The 19,511-nt window shown below is 36.6% G+C and overlaps 1 protein-coding gene across 3 annotated transcripts in view; it reads right to left on the bottom strand.

Annotated features, from left to right (window-relative positions):
- Window positions 1-19,511, bottom strand: part of sh2d3ca (SH2 domain containing 3Ca) — a 61,433-nt gene that overhangs the window by 16,120 nt on the left and 25,802 nt on the right. For all 3 annotated transcript variants that reach the window (XM_073829714.1, XM_073829715.1, XM_073829716.1), the window contains one exon: window positions 2,543-2,671. In XM_073829714.1, the coding sequence (XP_073685815.1) occupies window positions 2,543-2,671 (129 nt within the window). The remainder of the gene's footprint in view (window positions 1-2,542; window positions 2,672-19,511) is intronic.

Below are 19,511 nucleotides of genomic sequence, written 5' to 3'. Positions count from 1 at the left end.
GACCGCTATCTCCGTTCCTGACGTGGCGGTGACCGCTATCTCCGTTCCTGACGCGGCGGTTATCGCTCACTCTATGCCCGAGGTGACGGCGTTCGCTCTCTCTGTTCCTGATGCAGCGGCAACCACTATCTCTGGTCCTGATGCGGCGGCGTCCGCTGACGTTCCTCTGGCGGCGATGTCCGCTCACGTGACTCCGCTGCACGGGCCTGGCCCGCCATCCCTCCCCCTGATTCACCTTCCTCCGTTCCTCCTCCCTCCAGATTGTTTTGGAAACGTCTGGAAGCCGTTCCCTTGAGGGGGGGTACTGTCATGATCTGGGCTGTGGGGTTTCCCGCAGCCACCTGAGAGCGCTGTTTCCCTTCCCTTGCACTGCACTTCCCTGATCGTTCACACCTGTCTTTGATTGTCACTCGTGTCTTCCACAGCTGTTCACTATTATCACAGTCTTTATAATCCCCACTTTCCCCCCACGCTGGTGTGTCTGCATTGTCTTAAGTTCTGTCGTGTATTCTGTGTTTCTGAATCCCTGGCCTTCGATCGTGTTCTTGGTTTTGTTTATTTTTGTGTTTAAGTTGAGTAGTTTGTGCCGTGTTGGCCTTTTGCTTTGTTTGTTTATTTGTTTAATTAAAAATCTATCTCTACCTGCACCTGGACCCAGATCCCTTGCTTTTACCGTGACACCTTCCAAGGTTCTTCTATGGTATTGCTGCGAAAATATCCTTAAACTATACATTCGCAATTGCTAGAAATAAAGTCAGGATTGTGAAACATAAACTCGCAATTCTGAACTTTTATATTGCAATTGCGAGTTTGTCTCACAATTCTGACTTTTTTCTCACAATTGTGGGATATAAACTCACAGTTTTGAGTTACAAAGTCAGAATTGCGAGATATAAACTTGCAAATCTGACTTTTTATCGCAGTTATGACTTTTCTAAGAATTATGCAACATATTCACAATTATGAATTTTTCTCACAATTGTGAGCTTGTGTCAATTCTGACTTTTTTCCTCAGAATTGCAGAATATAAACGTGCAGTTGCAAGTTATAAAGTTGGAATTGTGAGCTATAAACTTGCAAATCTGACTTTTTCTTGCAATTCTGACTTTTTTCTCGCAATTATGACTTCTCAGAATTGTGAGACAAACTTGCAATTCTAAATTTTTCTCACAATTGCAAGTTTGTCTCACAATTCTGACTTTTTTTTTAGAATGGTAAGATATAAACTCACAGTAGTGAGTTACAAAGTCAGAATTGCGAGATAGAAACGTGCAAATCTGGCTTTTTTCGCACAATTCTAGACTTTTTTTGCAATTTCAAGTTTATATCTTAAATCTGACTTTTTTATCACAATTGTGACTTTATATCTTGCAATTCTTTTTTCTCGCAATTATGACATCTTTTCTTAGAATTGTGAGACAAACTCGTAATTCTGAATTTTTCTCACAACTGCAAGTTTGTCTCAAAATTCTGACTTTTTTCTAAGAATTGCAAGTGTAAAAACTCACAGTTGCAAATTATCAAGTCAGAATTGCGAGATAGAAAAGTGAAATCTAGAAATCTAGACTTTTGCAATTTCAAGTTTATATCTTGGAATTCTAACTTTTTTTCTCATGATTATGACTTCTTTTCTCAAAATTCTGAGACAAACATGCCATTTCTGAATTTTTCTCGCAATTTCAAATTTGTCTCACAATTCTGAGAAAAGAAGTCATAATTGCGAGACAAATGTGCAATTACGAGAAAAACTCAGTATTGCGAGTTTGTCTCACAATTCTGAGAAAAGAAGTCATAATTGCAAAAAAGGTCATAATTGTGAGATACAAACTCTATAAACTCACAATTGTGACAATAAAATCTGAAGTGCGAGAAAAAAAAGTCTGATTTGCAAGTTTATATTTCGCAATTCTGAGAAAAAAGTCTGAAATGTGAGACAAATTCTCAATTGTGAGAAAAATTGTGAGCTTGTCCCACAATTCTGAGAAGAGAAGTCAGAATTGCAAGAAAAAAGTCAGAATTGCAAGAAATAAACTCACAATTGCGAGAAAAGAGTCAGATTTGCAAGTTTATATCTCGTAATTCTGAGAAAAGAAGTCATAATTGCGAGAAAATTGTGAGTTTGTCTCAGAATGTTGAGAAAAGAAGTCACAATTGCGAGAAAAAAATATAACTTCTTTTCTTTTTCTTTTTTCTTTTTTTTAATTGCAGGATATAAACTTGCAGTTGCGAGTTATAAAGTTGAAATTGTGAGATAAAAAAAAACTTGCAAATGTGAGTCTTTCCTCATAATTCTGACTTTTTTTATTACAATTGTGAGCATGTATCTTGCAATTATGACTTCTTTTCTCAGAATTGTGGTTCATTATTGTGGTATAATCAATTTGACACAAATCCACCTCTAAATCCAAAATGAACTTTGTCGTTTTCCATAAATTTCTTTTCATCTAAGGGTTCAGAATAGGTTGCAAAGTGGACCAGACCCTATTCTGTTTAGTCTAAATTCTCTCTGTGTAAGATAGTGAACACTATACCACAAACGCACCTCTCGTGGAATATGGCCATGGTACCAGCCGTGGCTCCTCATGTCAGTGCTGCTGAGTTTGAGCTCCTCCTCCAGCTCCTTCCTGAGTTTCTCCGGAGGCGACTCCAGCAGGTACTTCTCCTTGGAGAACTGCAAAAAACACAAAACCAGCACATAAGTCCCACTCCATGAACACACAAACATGTGATACAGCAAACTATTGATCACTCTAAGAAAAAAAAAAAAAAACATCCTTGAACAACAATTGTAAGGTTTATTGCCTCACTTATCAAACTGACATATCAATCCATATGAGAGATTAAAAAGTAATTTGAGTCACGCAGAGCTTCACTGCACATAGTTCTTCTTTATAGTTTATGTAACATCTAACCCTGCTGATAAATAACAAATAAAAGTATACAAATACACACTGCAGGGTGAGACTTCCTCGTCTCACCCGAAGAACAATACTGTCCCAAGTGTGTCTATTTAGACAACGGCACTTTGTGTCCAGAAGAAACAATGTGTAATCTATGAGCGTGACAGTTCAAGGCGAAGGTCCCGACCCTCTGTGACACAGAAAAACTAATTCAAACAGAGAAGGCATTGTAATAAAGTCAATAAAAGACAACGGATAAAGCCACTAACATGGCTCAAAGTCTGTGAATATAGATGCGGGATCAATTTTGCAGTCCTGGGTCACTCTAATGGTCTCGTCCTCTCTCTGTCTGAAGTAAACTGATTAAACATCTGCTTCCCTTCCCTCTTCGACCGTCTTTTACACATGGGAACAGGAAAAGATGCTAGATTTCAGCAATCCCAATGTCATTTAACTGGTTGTGTGTATGTGTGTGTAAAGTGTATAAAGATAGTGAGGCAAGGTCAAGTGTAGGGAGTTATTGCTTTTGTCTCTGCCTCCAGGGGCCGAATCCACCACCTGGGCCTAAACAGACCTCGCCGTAATCTCATATAGGCGTCTGTAATTGTCTTGTGCTGCTTGAAGATGGCCACAAGGTACAATATTCTGGTCTCATATATTCTCGATTTAGGACCATAGGGAAAACCAAGTGTGCGAGCGATAACAGGGCTAGGCTGATATGAGTATTTCATATTGACTTATGAGAGGTGCCTCTCACAGGAGACAGAATTTTCCAATTTTTTTTTTGAAATTCTCTCCTTCAAATTTATTAGTGTTTATATGAGGAGTGAGTTTAGTTATTTATATGAAGTAGTGCCCATAATGTGCTTCCAAGAGAACACATGAGACTAAATGAGAGAAAAAAAAAAAAGATGAGCAGAGAGAGCAGCGAGGCTAGACAAAATATAAAAATAAGAGGTGAGTCATGGCAAGAAAAGAGATGAGAAGAGACATGATGAGAAAAGACAAAACAAAAAAACTTGAGGTGAGACAAAACAATGCAGGAAATTATGCAAAAACTAGATGAACTGAGACAAGAAAAAATGAAGTGAAGTGAGATGAGACATGAGCAAGACAAAGAGAGAAGAGACAAGATGAGAAAAGGCAAGATGAAAAGAAGTGAGGTGAGACAAAAGCAAAACAAAAAAGACAAAACAGATACAAAACTTTAGAAGAGAACAGAAGACAACATGAAGTGAGATGAGAGAAACAAGATGAGAAGGGACTAGATGAGACAAAGGGGAGAGGTGAGACAAAACTGAGATAAAAAATGAAAAAAAGATGCAAAAACTATTAATTAAGACAAGAAGACAAGATTATACAAGACAACATTAAGTGAATTGAGATGAGACAAGAGCGAGACAAAACAAGATGAAAAAAGCGAACTGAGACAAGAAAAGGAGAGAAGAGACAAGATGAGAACAGACGTGAAAAGAAAAGACAAGAGGCGAGACAAAAGTGAAACAAAAAGGCAAAAAAAGATTTGCAAAACTTTAGACAAGAAGAGACAATAGAAAATGACATTAAGTGAAGTGAGATGAGATAAAGGAAAGACAAGTGGCAAATAAATTAATTGAGACAAGACTAAACAAAAGTGAAGAAAAGAGACAAAAGTGAGAGGTGAGACAAAATTGAGACAAACAAGGCAAGATGCCAAAACTGCATCATTTTAAAATACAAGATGAGACAAGACAACATTAAGTAAATTGAGATGAGACAAGAGCGAGATAAATGCATAAGATGCAAAGAGCTGAACTGAGACAAGAAAAGGAGAGAAGAGACAAGATGAGAAGACAGACAGGACGAAAAGAAGTGAGTTGGGACAAAAGTGAAAAAAAGGCAAGAAAAAATGCAAAATTTAGACAAGAAGAGATAATAGAAGACAACATGAAGTGAAGTAAGATAAATGAATTGAGACGAGAAGAGACAAGATGAAACAAAGGTGAGAGAAATATGGTTAGAAAATGCAAAAACTATGAATTGAGACAAGAAAATATAAGATGAGACAAGAGGACATGAAGTGAAGTTAGATGAGACAAGAGCGAGACAAAACAAGTGAACTGAGACAAAAAAGAGAGAAGAGACAAGAGGAGAAGAGACGTAAAGAGACCAGACAGGATGAAAATAAGTTATGCAAGACAAAAGTGAAACAAAAACAGGCAAGATGCAAAACTTTAGACAAGAAGAGATAACAGTGATAACTGAATAAGAGAAAAGTGAGAGGTGAGACAAAATTGAAACAAATCAAGGTAAGAAAAGAGGAAAATCTGTATGAACATGAAGTGATGTGAGATGAGACGAGCGAGACAAAATGAGATGTGAAGTGGTGAAGTGAGACAAGAAAAGGAGAGAAGAGACAAGATGAGAAGAGATGTGACAAGAAAAGACAGGATGAAAATAAGTGAGGCGAGGCAAATGCGAAACAAAAAAAGGCAAGAAAAGTTTCAAATCTTTAGACAAGACAAGATAACAGAAGACAACAAAGTGAAGTGAGATGAGAAAGGCAAGCCAATACAAGGCAATACAAGACACAAATAGATAAATTGAGACAAGAAGAGATGAGACAAGATAAGAAAAGACTAGATGAGACATAGGTGAGAGCTGAGACAAAATCGAGATAAAACAAATTGAGAAAAGATGCAAAAACTGTATGAATTGATACAATGAGATAAGATTAGACAAGACAACATTAAGTGAATTGAGATGAGACAAGAGCAAGACAAAACAAGATGCAGAGGTGAACTGAGACAAGAAAAGGAGAGAAGAGACAAGATGAGAACAGATGTGACAAGAAACGTTGGGACAAAAAGAAGTAAGGTCAGAGAAAAGCAAAACCAAAAAGGCAAGAAAAGATGCAAATAAATGAACTGAGACAAGATGAGACAAAAAGTTAGGAAAATATGCAAATACTATAAATTGAGACAAGAAAATAAAAGATGAGACAAGACGATATGAGCGAGACAAAACAAGGTAAGAAAAAACTCGATAAAAGTAGAGATGAGACAAGAAGAGAATGGTCTAGATGAGTAAAGACAAAATGAGACAAAGTGAGGTACTGCGAGAAAGACAAGATAGAAAAAGGAGGTAAACTGAGACAAGAAGAAATAAGTCAAGAATCGAAGGGATGAGAAACGACGAGACAAAGTGAGGTGAGATGAGACAAGAGCAAGACACAAGACAAGAAATGATGCAAAAACAAAAGAGGAATCGAGAAAAAATTGATGAGGAAAGATGAAAAGAGATGAGATAAGATCAGAAAAAAGGTGAGGTAAGATGAGACAAGAGTTATAAAAAGCAGAGGTGAATCGGGAGAGGAAAAGAGAAGAGACAAGACAATGTTTGGCAAGCTGAGAAATTTAAGGAAGTTGGGGTGACATGAGACAAGAAAATATAAGACAAATTAAAAGAAGTGATGAGACAAGATGTGATCAGACGAGAGGAGACGGTATGAGAAAAAACTAAACGAGACAAAGTTAGGGTGAAGAGCAAGAAAAGACAATGCAAGATAAGCTTAGCATGGGATTGTGGCAAACTAAAAGAAGAGATGAGACTAGATGAAATCCGAGGAGAAGAGATGAGAAAGGAGACAGCAGTTCTGAATAAGCTTTCGCAAGCCCGCATTGTCATTTCTGCAGAGATTCACTCATTAAAGAGCCTGAAGAGAGATTGAATGAGATCAAGCTGCGTTCTGCTTTCAAACACTGATGTCTGAAGACTCCAGAGAGATACCTGGGCCGTTTCAAGTCCCCTTGCCCCACTTAGAGCTGCTCCTGGAGGGCTAAAATGTCTTTCTCACTGCCCTCTTTCTTCCACAGAGAAAGCACTTCTGGCAGTCTAATGAAGCGCATGCTGGGGGAAATGACCTGATCACATGCGCAAACGCACACACGGACGCACAATGTAACCTCTACAGAGGCACAGGGACAGAAAGAAATTCAAGATACAGAGGAGATAGAAGGAGAGATGGAAAGGGGGTGATAGGACCAATGCGGCTCACACACCCCCAGCACTGAAGCTCTGGTTGTCATGGAAACCTCCCATTGTGTGAGTCGGCCCGGTTCCTTCATGTGTCTCATGCACCACACGCACACACCTCAAGCATTTTACAAAGCAAGAAAGCAATGCATTGTGAAAAACAATTATACTTCCAGGAACATGACGGGGCACCAGCAGCAAAGAGACAGCACTGACAGCAAACTTTTTGGGGTATAAAATCTACATCTCCCAGAGATGCTGATGGACCTGAATGTCAATCAAATCAGATATGCTTTCCCACATTTTCCAGAGGACAAATATACCAGAAACGTGGGTTGTGACAATCAGACACAACCTTCAACAGAACAGTCACTAAATAGTAGGATTCGGACCCCAACCCATCATTTCTCACAGATTAATGTTGTCATAAACAAACATATGTGAACCTGGACTACAAAACCAGTTGTAAGGGTTCACTTTTGAAATTGAGATTTGTACATCATCTGAAAGCTGAATAATGTATGATGCATGATTTGTTATGACAGGACAATATTTGGCAGAGATACAACTCTTCAAAATGGAATTTGAGGGTGCAAAAAGATATTGAGAAAATCGCCTTTAAAGTTGACCAAATAAAGTTCTTAGCAATCAAAAATTAGGTTTTGATATATTTATTTGATATATATTTACCCATTAGAAATGTTACTTGAGTAACAACTGCACATATCCACATTTAACCATGTATACTAGACTAAGCAGCCGTTTGGAGACTACTTTGTCTATGTAAGATTTATTATTTCATATTTTTACAAAGTACCATTGCTGCCAACTTGGAAATGTACAACAATGCACACCGCTTACTTCATTTAATAGGCATTTAAACCATATTTGCCAAGAAGGTAAAGTAGAGACTGAACCTCCTAAAACCTTAATTGAATACCTCTGACCTAGAAACTTAAGATAGTATGATATATATCGAACAAACTGTACTTCTGACTTCCATAGCAGCGCTTTGTCAAATTTAATTTGCTGTCTCTGATGGAAGGCTTTTAGACAGGGTTGAAGTGATAGGATTATGAGTTCTGGATCATTGTCTGCTATGTTTCTTGAAATAAAACCGGGAGTTTTCAGTTGATTTGTATATTTGGTCTCCTACTGCATCTTGCGGGACACATTTGACTGAAATCCCGGGGTAAATTCATGCACAAACACCAACCATTCAGTGGTGTTTATCTTCAAACCCCCATGGCTTGTCATGAATAACATCCAGCATGATTCATCACGCAATTTCACTCAGCACCCCCATTCTTTTCTTCCACCAATTGTGGCGTTCCATGAAACCAAGACACCCACCCACCTAATTCCATTTCCACCAATCGGAAGAGGCTTCGCAATCACTCAGATCGCGTGTGATTGAGTGCAGCTGCTCCTCTGGGTGAAAGGAAAACCATAGACGCAAAAAACCATTAGGCCGACACGAAGCGCAGATATGGCAGATAAAGATTCACAGGTCAGTGCCTGTCATTGAGTCTGCTCTCTGGGGTAGAGCTAATCCAGTCGGCCCTGCTGAGCACTGACCCATCGCTGTGAGAGATAACAGGACAGCTGGTGTTAAAATCACCTGCCACGCTGATGTGGAATATGATTTAGACCATAAAACAAACTCTATAGAAATGTCCAAAAGTAGATGTGAATCCTCAGCTGACACCTTGCAAGCAACTGGTTCCTTCGTACTTGCTTAATGCATGTTCTTGGACAACTGTGGGACAACAAGAGGGGGCGATATCTGGGCAGTCGGACAATGTTAATAAGATATTTTGGATTGCAAACCCTTATAGTGTTTATGTTCAAGGTTTAAGCCCTGTCCATCTACATAGACACCCAGGCCTGTGACCTTTCCCTCTGGTTGACCCAGGGATCCGGATTTTAAGACGTTGTCCATCTGCTGCCCATGCTGTGTTGCTGTCCCTTTATCCCACCTTAAGCCGTCTTAATGCCCCTATCATGCCCTTATCTCCTAGAAAACCATCTTTGCATTATCCCTTCATCTATCCCTGCTGTTTTACACCAGCCGAATCTCCCCTAAATCCCCATATCTGTCATCGCTGGCCTATATCCCAACATATTACATCTTAAAATGATTTCTGTTTCTTAGATTTTCTCTCTTGGCCTGTCTGTCTCTGTTTCAAGCACACACCCACACACACTCTCTGGTGTTTAACACGGACATATGCGGGTCAAATGAGGTACTAGAGCTCATATGACTCTATTAACAACAAAATGAGCTGATGTTGTGCATACTTAAGAGATGTAAAATGATAACTATGTTTACATGAACATACAGATCAACATGCTTTGGATATTTTTGATCTCAGATGAGCTCCTTTGGCCGGTAAGATGTAATACAAGAGGTTAAAAGTTCACATGACATTGATTCCTTGAAGGAACAGGTCATCCAAGGATGGAAATTCTCTCATTTAGGGGGCGTTTTAATGACACCAATTTCTAGGGTTGGGCCGATTAATGATACCATCGTCCATTGCCAATGGCTGACAGACATCATGATGTTGAGTCGGCTTAATAATTCCACCCCCACACCTTCCAAAATATGAGATGGGAGGAAAAAACATATTTCAATACTGTCTCACAATTACATCATTGGGTAATTACATTGCATATAATTGGCAGGCATCAGGGAGCCGCTATTAATATGCGGGGCATTGAAAATGTAATGTTTGTAATCATTTTCGTACACCGTTATGATTACAGCTCCATATGTTTTGTAACAAGCTTACTCAGCTCAGCCGGCACAGAACTGGACTTAGGATGTGAAATACTTGGGAACAAATCCCGTGAAAAAAAAAAAAAACTCACAATGAAGGGGCTAAAAGATGAGAGATAAAAAAAAAACCAAGCTAAAACGGCATGCTTCCAATTGCAATTTTACATCACATCTGCTTTTGTTCATACTATTGAAAATGCTTTTGAATGTGCGCTCGCTAGTTACTTTCACTTTTGAGATTCGTGATCACACATACTTTGTGTTTACTATGAAGCGGCAGTACTTACTACACATTTTACACCATTAGATGTTTGACAGTAGTGCTCAGGATCTGCAAATCATTCGCCATCGTCATCTCGCCTTGCTCTGTTTATATGGTAAGTGAAATTTTATGTACTGTAAGGTAACAGGCTATCGCTAGTAAGCGGCTAACCATGTCCCTTTAGTGGCTCTGTAGAATGCGTTGCAACCCCCAAAAATGTGTGGCAATGCCATCGATGTATGCCAATAACAAGTTTTTAGATACTTTCATGGTGCTTTGTGTCTTATTTGGAGTAAATCAACACCTATTTTCACTGTGCACTCTTAGAAAAAAAAGGTACAAAAGCCATTACTGGGGCAGTACCTTTTCAAAAGGTATACCTTTGTACCCATAAAGGACACATATAAGTACAGTTGAGGTCAAAACTTTAGATACACCTTGCAGAATCTGCAAAATATTAATTATTTTACCAAAATAAGAAGGATCATACAAAATGCATGTTATTTTTTTATTACTTAGTACTGATCTGAATAAGATATTTCACATAAAAGATGTTTACATATAGTCCACAAGGGAAAATAATAGTTGAATGACCCTGTTCAAAAGTTTACATACACTTGATTCTTAAAACTGTGTTGTTACCTGAATGATCCACAGCTTTTTTTTTTGTTTTTGTTAGTGATAGTTGTTTGTGAGTCCCTTGTTTGTCCTGAACAGTTGTTCCCGCTGTTCTTCAGAAAAATCCTTCAGGTTTCACAAATTCTTTGGTTTTTCAGCATTTTTGTGTGTTTGAACTGTTTCCAACAATGACTGTATGATTTTGAGATCCATCCTTTCACACTGAGAACAACTGAGGGACTCATATGCAACTATTACAGAAGGTTCAAACACTAACTTCAGAAGGAAAACGATGCATTAAGAATAAAAACTTTTAGAATTTGAATATCAGGGTAAATTTAACTTGTTTTGGCTTCTGGGAAACATGTAAGTACCTTCTGTAGCTTCTGAAGGGCAGTACTAAAATAAAAAAGAAAAGATATTTAGGCAAAATAAGAAAAATGTACACAACTTCATTCTGTTCAAAAGTTTACACCCCTGGCTCTTAATGCATCGTTTTTCCAACTGGAGCATCAGTGAATCTTTGAACCTGAGTCTTTAATATGAGTTCCTCAGTTGTCCTCAGTGTGAAAAGATGAGATTGAGTTCATATTAGTACCTAAATATTTGTACCTTTTGAAAAGGTACTGCCCCAGTGACATTTTTTGTGCCTTTTTGTCCTGAGAGAGTATATGGACAAAAGCAAGCTGTATGGCCAAGAAGACAATTAGGCCTTTAGATTTTGAATATGTTTATATATGTTCAACCTAAATAAATCTTACATTTACAGGTTTTTCTAAATTTAATGGAAGAATACACTACAGAGAGTCTCAGAAAAGCTAAAGGAAAAGCCACTGTAAATAAACAGTGTGAAGTTAAGACAGTTTTTATCTCCGTATTTCGAGTGTCTGGCTCACTGTCCCGGAGCGTGAGGAACCACAGCACAGACTGCTTATGGTTATTGCTCAGACTGCATGGCCAGTGAATCTGGAACATTTTATTAATTCAGTATTCATGGTCATGATGCGCTTTGGATTGTGAACTGATTTGTAAGCTCAGTGTGATATCAAAAAACAAGCTAAAACGGCATGCTTCCAATTGCAATTTTACATCACATGTGCTTTTGTTCATACTATAGGATAAGTTTAGGTGTAGTGCAGATGATACGTTATTTTAACTCTATGGACATTTCAGGCCAGAACTGCGGTAACACTTACAAAACCAACATCACATAAAACATACCATATGTACATTCATCTGTTCCAGGGAAAAACAAACACTCTTTTAGTGCCACTCAGTGGATATTTTACATTGACTATGTCGCGAAACATACATGGCGCTACAAATTTCGCATCTAGCGAAGTACCCACAGGTACGTTTTCGTCATGCTACACTTAACCCTGGGTTACAATCTTTTTAATCCACAGGCTGAGACCACAACACATTCTAACTAGAATCAACAAGACACCATATTATTTGTTTGAAACAGCCAGAGCTGACTTACACAATGACATTTTCACAGATGAACAAGCAGTTATTAAAACAGGTCATGTTTGTCATAAGCTGTATTCATTGAATCAATGTTATTGAGCTCCTGAATATGCAAATAGGAATGTAAACTTGCGGTTTACAAATGTACAGTGTGACATTTTAAATGTCTTGTATAATCTTAGCAGTCTTGGCATCAGGCCTCAATCTCTCTATCCTCCCCCTTTTCTCCTGTTTCTCTCTCATTCTGTCTTTGCACTGCACTTGTTTCTCCCTCTTCTGCTTTGCAGACAAATTTAGGTGCAATGACTCTTGACTGTGAAGTCTGTAGTCTTGAAGAACGACTGTACGGCTGCCATCTGCTTCGCCAACGGGTCTATGCAAACTCTTAAAGTCAACATGAAATAAATTACTGTGGCAGTACTACAGTGCAGTAAATGTATTTACATGGTATTCCAAGGTATTTCTTCTGTGGTATTACTGTGGAATGTCCAAAAACCAGACCACAAAAGTTGTGTGACCACAAAACCAGTCTTAAGTAGCACGGGTATATTTGTAGCAATAGCCAAAAATACATTGTACGGATCGAAATGATCGATTTTTCTTTTATGCCAAATATCATTAGGATATTAAGTAAAGATCATGTTCCATGAAGATATTTAGTAAATTTCCTACCGTAAATATACCAAAACTTAAATTCTGATTAGTAATATGCATCGCTAAGAACTTCATTTGGACAACCTTAAAGGCGATTTTCTCAATATTTAAATTTTTTTGCACCCTCAGATTCCAGATTTCGGGCTAAATATTGTTCTATCCTAACAAAATTGACCATTGTGACTGGTTTTGTGGCCACAGGGTCACAAATGTAACTTAAGTAATCAAACGACTTTTTCAAGTAACTAGTAAAGAAATGCATTACTTAAAATTTACAAAATATCATTCATAGTTCACTGACATCTCTCCTCTGCGTTCCCATGTTCATTAATTTCACTTTTGGATTGAAAGAGCCTTTAAAGTTGCCAAAAATGTAGCTTGTGGCTTACATTTGTAGCTTTTTGTCCAGCCTGGGTGACACAAAGTAATGCAAAAGCATTACTGTCCATAAAGAGTAACTAAGTTACACAATTAGTTACTTTTATGGAGTAAGGCAATATTGTACTACTACTATTGTACTTTTAAAAGTAACTTTTCGCAACAGTACCATGGTACTTTTATTGTACTGCTCAACAGGGATTCACATGCAATCCACTTTTAAAGAATTACCATCAGAAGTTTAAAGAGCGCAGCATGACCTCAGCTCACAGCAGAGCAGGAATTAGGTCATCTCAAAGCCGCCCTGCGCTTCCTGTTTTTGGCAACCCTCTTGACCCATTAAAAATGAAAGAGCGCTCTTTAGCATTTTGATACAGCCAGTCCCACGTCAAAACACACACGCACACACTGGCTCCTGTCAAACACGATCAGTCAGCCGCATGCCACGGGGGGCATTTTGTTTTTTCGGTGCTCACCGAGGGCCGCGGTGTGTGTGTGAAAGGGCCTACGTCTCATGTGCCAAGACTGTGACCTCAACACTCAGAGAGCAAACACCTAATCGTGCTGTTGTCATGGAAATGATGCTCGGTCCCCTCTGATGGGACGTCTCAAGGGCAGTGAGATGAGTCTTGGGGAAATGAGGGGGAAATTCTGGGTGGATGCATGTGGACGACACCCCATCAGCCAGCTGTTCTGTCTGCAACATTAGGCCAGTGATCTGCTGTTGAGGCGTGTGGGGAATTCTGGGTGTGTTGACATACATTCCTCTTCAAGCATTTCTATAAAGCCTGAGTGCTTCCTGTGGCCCATCAGGCCTCAGGGTCTGAATGATTTCCTATGCATAGGTAATGATCGTTTCAAATGAGATTGATAATTAAGCATCAATTATGAATTAGCTTCCACGCTTCTAATTCAGCTGAAGAATGCTGGATAATGGCACGTGATTGGCTGTCTAAGAGTGGATTTGCTCATTATTTTCTTTCCTTTGGCAGTGTGAGTGGCAGGATGTGTGACTCTCCACTTGAGGCTCTTCATGATATTATGATTCAGTATATTAGGCAAAATAAGCCATATCTAGACTATTTAGACTAAGCTGTAAATATACAGTATGTTTACAGATAACATTTATACAACTATATTATACAGTCAATATTATTATTATTATTATTATTATTATTATTATTATTATTATTATTATTATTTCCCAATTAGCATTTAGAAATAACATTTAAAAAACATTAATTTTTATCCAAAAAGTATAGGGACATACTAAAATTACGATTTAATAGACTTTACTAATAAACAGTAATATTATAAAAACATTGTTAATATAAAACAACAACAACAACAATAATAATAATAATAATAATAATAATAATAATAATAATAATAATAATAATAATAATAATAATAATAATAATAATAATAATAATAGCCCAAATTGTGTTTATAAAGAACATTTTAAAAATCATTTACAAATTACAAATTATTATTATTATTATTATTATTATTAATTATTATTATTATTATTATTATTGTTGTTATTGTTATTATTAATAGTATAGGGACATACTAAAATTACAATTTAATAGATTTTACTAATAAACAGTACTATTATAAAATAATTGTTAATATAAAACAACAACAACAACAACAACAACAACAATAATAATAATACTACCCCAAATTGCGTTTAGAAAGAACATTTTAAAAATCATTTATTTTTTAATGATTATTATTAATGATTATTTTTACAAATGACAAATTATTATTAATAATAATAATAATAATAATAATATTTTATATTTGGCTTTTATTTCTTATTCTTACACATGAGCAGTCAATATAATAATAATAATAATAATAATAATAATAATTTCCAAAATAGCATTTAGAAAGAACATTTAAAAATAATTTACATTTATTTTTTTCCAAAAACACAAAAATTACAATTTAATAGACTTTACTAATAAGAGTAATATTATTAAATATTTTTACATAATAATAATAATAATACATATTTCATATTTGGCTTTATTTCTTATTCTATCTGATCCGTCAATATAATAATAATAATAATAATAATAATAATAATAATAATAATAATAATAATAATAATAATAATAATAATAACAACAACAACAAAATATAAAAAATAGTAAATACAAAAATTGCAATGCAACACACTTAAATAATAAACAGTAATAATCTATCACTAAAATAACATGCATATATTTGGCTTTTATTTCTTATTCTTACACATGAGCAATCAGTAATAATAAAAATAAAAATAAAAAAAATAAAAAAATAATAATACATTCAATTTTTTTCCCAAATTGCCTTTAGAAAATAATATATAAAAAATATTTTTTTTGTAGAGAAATTTAAAAAATGCCATTTATTAATAAACAGTAAGATTATGAAGTAATAATGATAATATTATTTATAAATGTAATATTTTCCAAATAGCTTTTAACAGAGAAAAAAAGCAAATAATGCAAATACAAAAAATGCTAATTGCACACTTAAATAATAAACTGTAATAATATCAATAGCATATGCATTAAGTGTCACATTGCATTAATTTGTTTATTTTGAGAGCCCTAAAATACATTTTATATATATATTTTTCTCGCTACTTTCTCCACAGATCCCCTAGAACCCTAGAATTTTGTACAAAAAAAATAAAATAAATAAAAATAACAGGATGACATAAAAGGCAAAACAATGATGAAACTACTACAGAGAAGGTTAAACAGCCTGAAATGACAATCGTCTTCATTAGCAATGCTATTTCACCCTAGTTTTTTTTGTGCTACTATTGTGTGCCTCTGCCGGTTCGTAATGCAGCTCTGTGACACATGGGCCTGTTACGCTGACAGGCGCAGGAGAAACATCCTGATTACCCTCTTCCCTCCGGGCTCACGCGCGATAGAGAGCAAGAGAGGACAGGCAGCAAGAGAAACTGGCCATATGGGGTCTACGGGTGGTTTGGTCCCTATGTGTTAAGGGAGCAGCTCAAAGCAAGTGTGTTTCTGAGGGTTTTGGGCATATGGTGTCATAGAGGGGGGCAAGTACCACAGGAAAACACACATGACTTATCTTTCATCACGGGTTTGGAGAGAACACATCTCTGCGGATAAATGCCTCGACATTCACGGCATCCGTATTAGCCAAATAGCATCTCAGCGCCGTGATTTAGCGAGTGTAACAAAAAGCTGAAATCATAGAAACAGCGGGAGCCTCATTCAAGATTTGAATTCCCACAAAGAGTACCAAAAAACACAGTGTTCGGAGAATACATAATGATTGTGGTGGTTAACTTCAAGTGCTGACATTTTTAACTGCTTAACTGCTGTAATTTCACTGTTAGCGCGCTAATGTATGTGCAGAAGCATAATAGCTTGTGCCTAGCTGTCTAATAAGACAGCTATTGTCTAAATGCGCATTACTGATCTTATTGCGAAAGATTCTTCCATGCATATCTTTTAGTTTTTGACCTTATAATTTGATCAAAATATCATAATTTGATTTTTGGTGTAGTGACTGGCTTCTCTCTGATGACATATATAGGATTTTTCCAGCCAGTAATGTTGGATTTCTCCAGAGCTACTTCCAGCTGATGGATTGAACCAAGACCCACATTACATTTGTTGATAATCTGTTAAAGTTGTAGGTACGTCACAAAACAGAATGAAGGATCTATCACTACTTGTTTTGCTGTGATGTCAAATTTTAAGGCAGCATTGCTTTGCATCCTTCGCTAATGCGGCAAATCCAGAAAATGAATCTATGCCAAATGCAAGATTACTGTAATGCAAATACTGTCTATGCAAATGTAGATTACTGTAAACTAAATAAAAGATTTAACAAACGCAAAAACTAAAATATTTCAGGAAATATACATGTGCTCTGTATTTATGATTATCATAACATTGTTAGCTTTGCATCATGTGCTAACCAAAAACTACTGAAATCAATCGTCAAATGACTTTCAAGCTAATTTTGTTCAACTTTGCTGCATCAGTGTCAATAATTTTGCCTCAAATTGCCAACTCTTGCTGAGAATGAACAACTTCCAGTGGCAAATATCAATAGGCAACCCTTTAGAAAAACATTGTTAGCTTAGCAACATGTGCTAACCTAAAAACTACTGAAATCCATTGCCAAGCCACTCAAGCAAATTTTGTTCAACTTTGCTGCATCAGTGTCAATAATTTTGCCTCAAATGACCAGCTCTTGCTGACAATGAACAACTTCCAGTGGCAAATATCAATAGGCAACCCTTTAGAAAAAAAATGTTAGCTTAGCAACATGTGCTAACCAAAAACTACTGAAATCAATCATCAAACCACTTTCAAGCTAATTTTGTTCAACTTTGCTGCATCAGTGTCAATAATTTTGCCTCAAATGACCAACTCTTGCTGACAATGAACAACTTCCAGTGGCAAATATCAATAGGCAACCCTTTAGAAAAACATTGTTAGCTTAGCAACATGTGCTAACCAAAAACTACTGAAATCAATCATCAAACCACTTTCAAGCTAATTTTGTTCAACTTTGCTGCATCAGTGTCAATAATTTTGCCTCAAATGACCAACTCTTGCTGAGAATGAACAACTTCCAGTGGCAAATATCAATAGGCAACCCTTTAGAAAAACATTGTTAGCATGTGCTAACCCAAAAACTACTGAAATCAATCGTTAAGCAACTTTTGAGCAAATTTTGTTCAACTTTGCTGCATCATGGCCAATAATTTTGACTTAAATTGGCAACTGTCGCTGAGAATGAATGAGTTCCAGTGGCAAATATCAATTGCCAAACCTTTTTTAGCTTAGCAATGGTTTTCTAAAACCCCAAAACTACTGAATTCAATCATCAAGTGACTTTAGAACAAATTTTGCTCAACTTTGCTGCATCACTGTAAATTATATTGCCTTAAACTGCTAAATCTCTCTGAGAATGAATGACATCAAGTGGCAAATATCAATAGCCAACCCTTTAGAAAAAAATTGTTAGCTTAGATATGGATCGAACCTTCCACTCCCACAACTTCCATTTGGCTATCATACTTCAGAGACATTGCCATGCTGGAAGGTACCACTGCCAGGCTCAATGGCGCAAAAGACAATACTATTCAGAGTTGGACAAATATTGCTGTGATGTTGCTAGATAGGTTAAAAAGTTGACATCCTTATACCTATCTGACTTTTATTTCTCATATATTTTTTTCCCTCTTTTATTGTACAAGTGGACAGCTTCATGGCATCTGTTTGTACATAGTTTTTTGTTTTGAACTATGAATCGGGATGTTTCCGAAGTGAAACTAAAAATCTGAATAAAAATGTTGATCACACACAAAAAAGAAAAACATTGTTAGCTTAGCAATATGTACTAATGCAAAAACTATTTAAATCACACTGTAAAAAAAAAAAAAGAAAAAAAGTGTTTCAAGTGAAAAAAGTAAGTGTTTGTGTTGCTTTTAAATTTTAAGTTTACTCAACTCAAATTTCCACGTTTTCCTGTAGTACATCTTAACATTTCATGGTGACTAAACTTAAAATTTTAAGCCAGCATGAACACTTACTTTTTTAGGTTGAATAAATTTTTTTACAGTGCAGTCGACAAGCCACTTTTTAGCAGTCTATTCAACTTTGCAGCATCACTTAATAATTTTGCCTTAAATTGCCAACTCTCTCTGAGAATGAACAATCTCCAATGGCAAATATCAATTGATGTCCCTTTAGAAAAACATGTTAGCTTAGCAACACATGCTAACCCAAAAACTACTAAAATCAATCGACAAGCCCCTTTCAAGCCAATTCTGTTCAACTTTGCTGCATAAGTGTCAATAATTTTGCCTTAAATTGCCAACTCTCGTTTACAGTTGCAAATATCAATAGACAACCCTTTAGAAAAACATTTATGGTAATTGAATTGACTCATTAGACCTGTTCCAAACACAGTGAGTATCTCTGCATGCAGTAGACAGCAAAACAGCTCACCAGGTTTGGAAAGGACAGTAATTTTCAAATGACGCAATATTTTTGCAACACTGACAGTCGCCTGACCTGACCGCACAAGCGTTAATATTCATGAACTGTCACAATGAGCCATTGCCATCCGGAGACACCTCTGCTTCCTGTTTCTCAAAGAGAGCAACCAATTAGGAGCCAATTTACAGGCTGTAAGGGGTCACAGGGTCAAGGCACTGATGGATTGTGGGGTCTTAGGACACGTCAATATAACCCCATCAAAACCGTTGTGAATCCAAGGTAGCAGCTTTTATGTGTGTGTGAGCAGATCTGTGTATTAGCCTAGTGTAAAAGTGTAAGGCAAGGGGCTATTTTACGTTCAAATAAACCGCACATCCCACAATGCCGCACTGGGCACGGCCCCAAAGGAAAAAACTGCAGCAGGGTGAGTTGGCGAA

The sequence above is a fragment of the Garra rufa genome, chromosome 23, assembly GCF_049309525.1.
Source record: "Garra rufa chromosome 23, GarRuf1.0, whole genome shotgun sequence".
In the NCBI taxonomy this organism is placed as follows: domain Eukaryota; kingdom Metazoa; phylum Chordata; class Actinopteri; order Cypriniformes; family Cyprinidae; genus Garra; species Garra rufa.
Note: the sequence above shows the minus strand (reverse complement) of the source record. Positions and strands in the feature narration are given on the sequence as shown.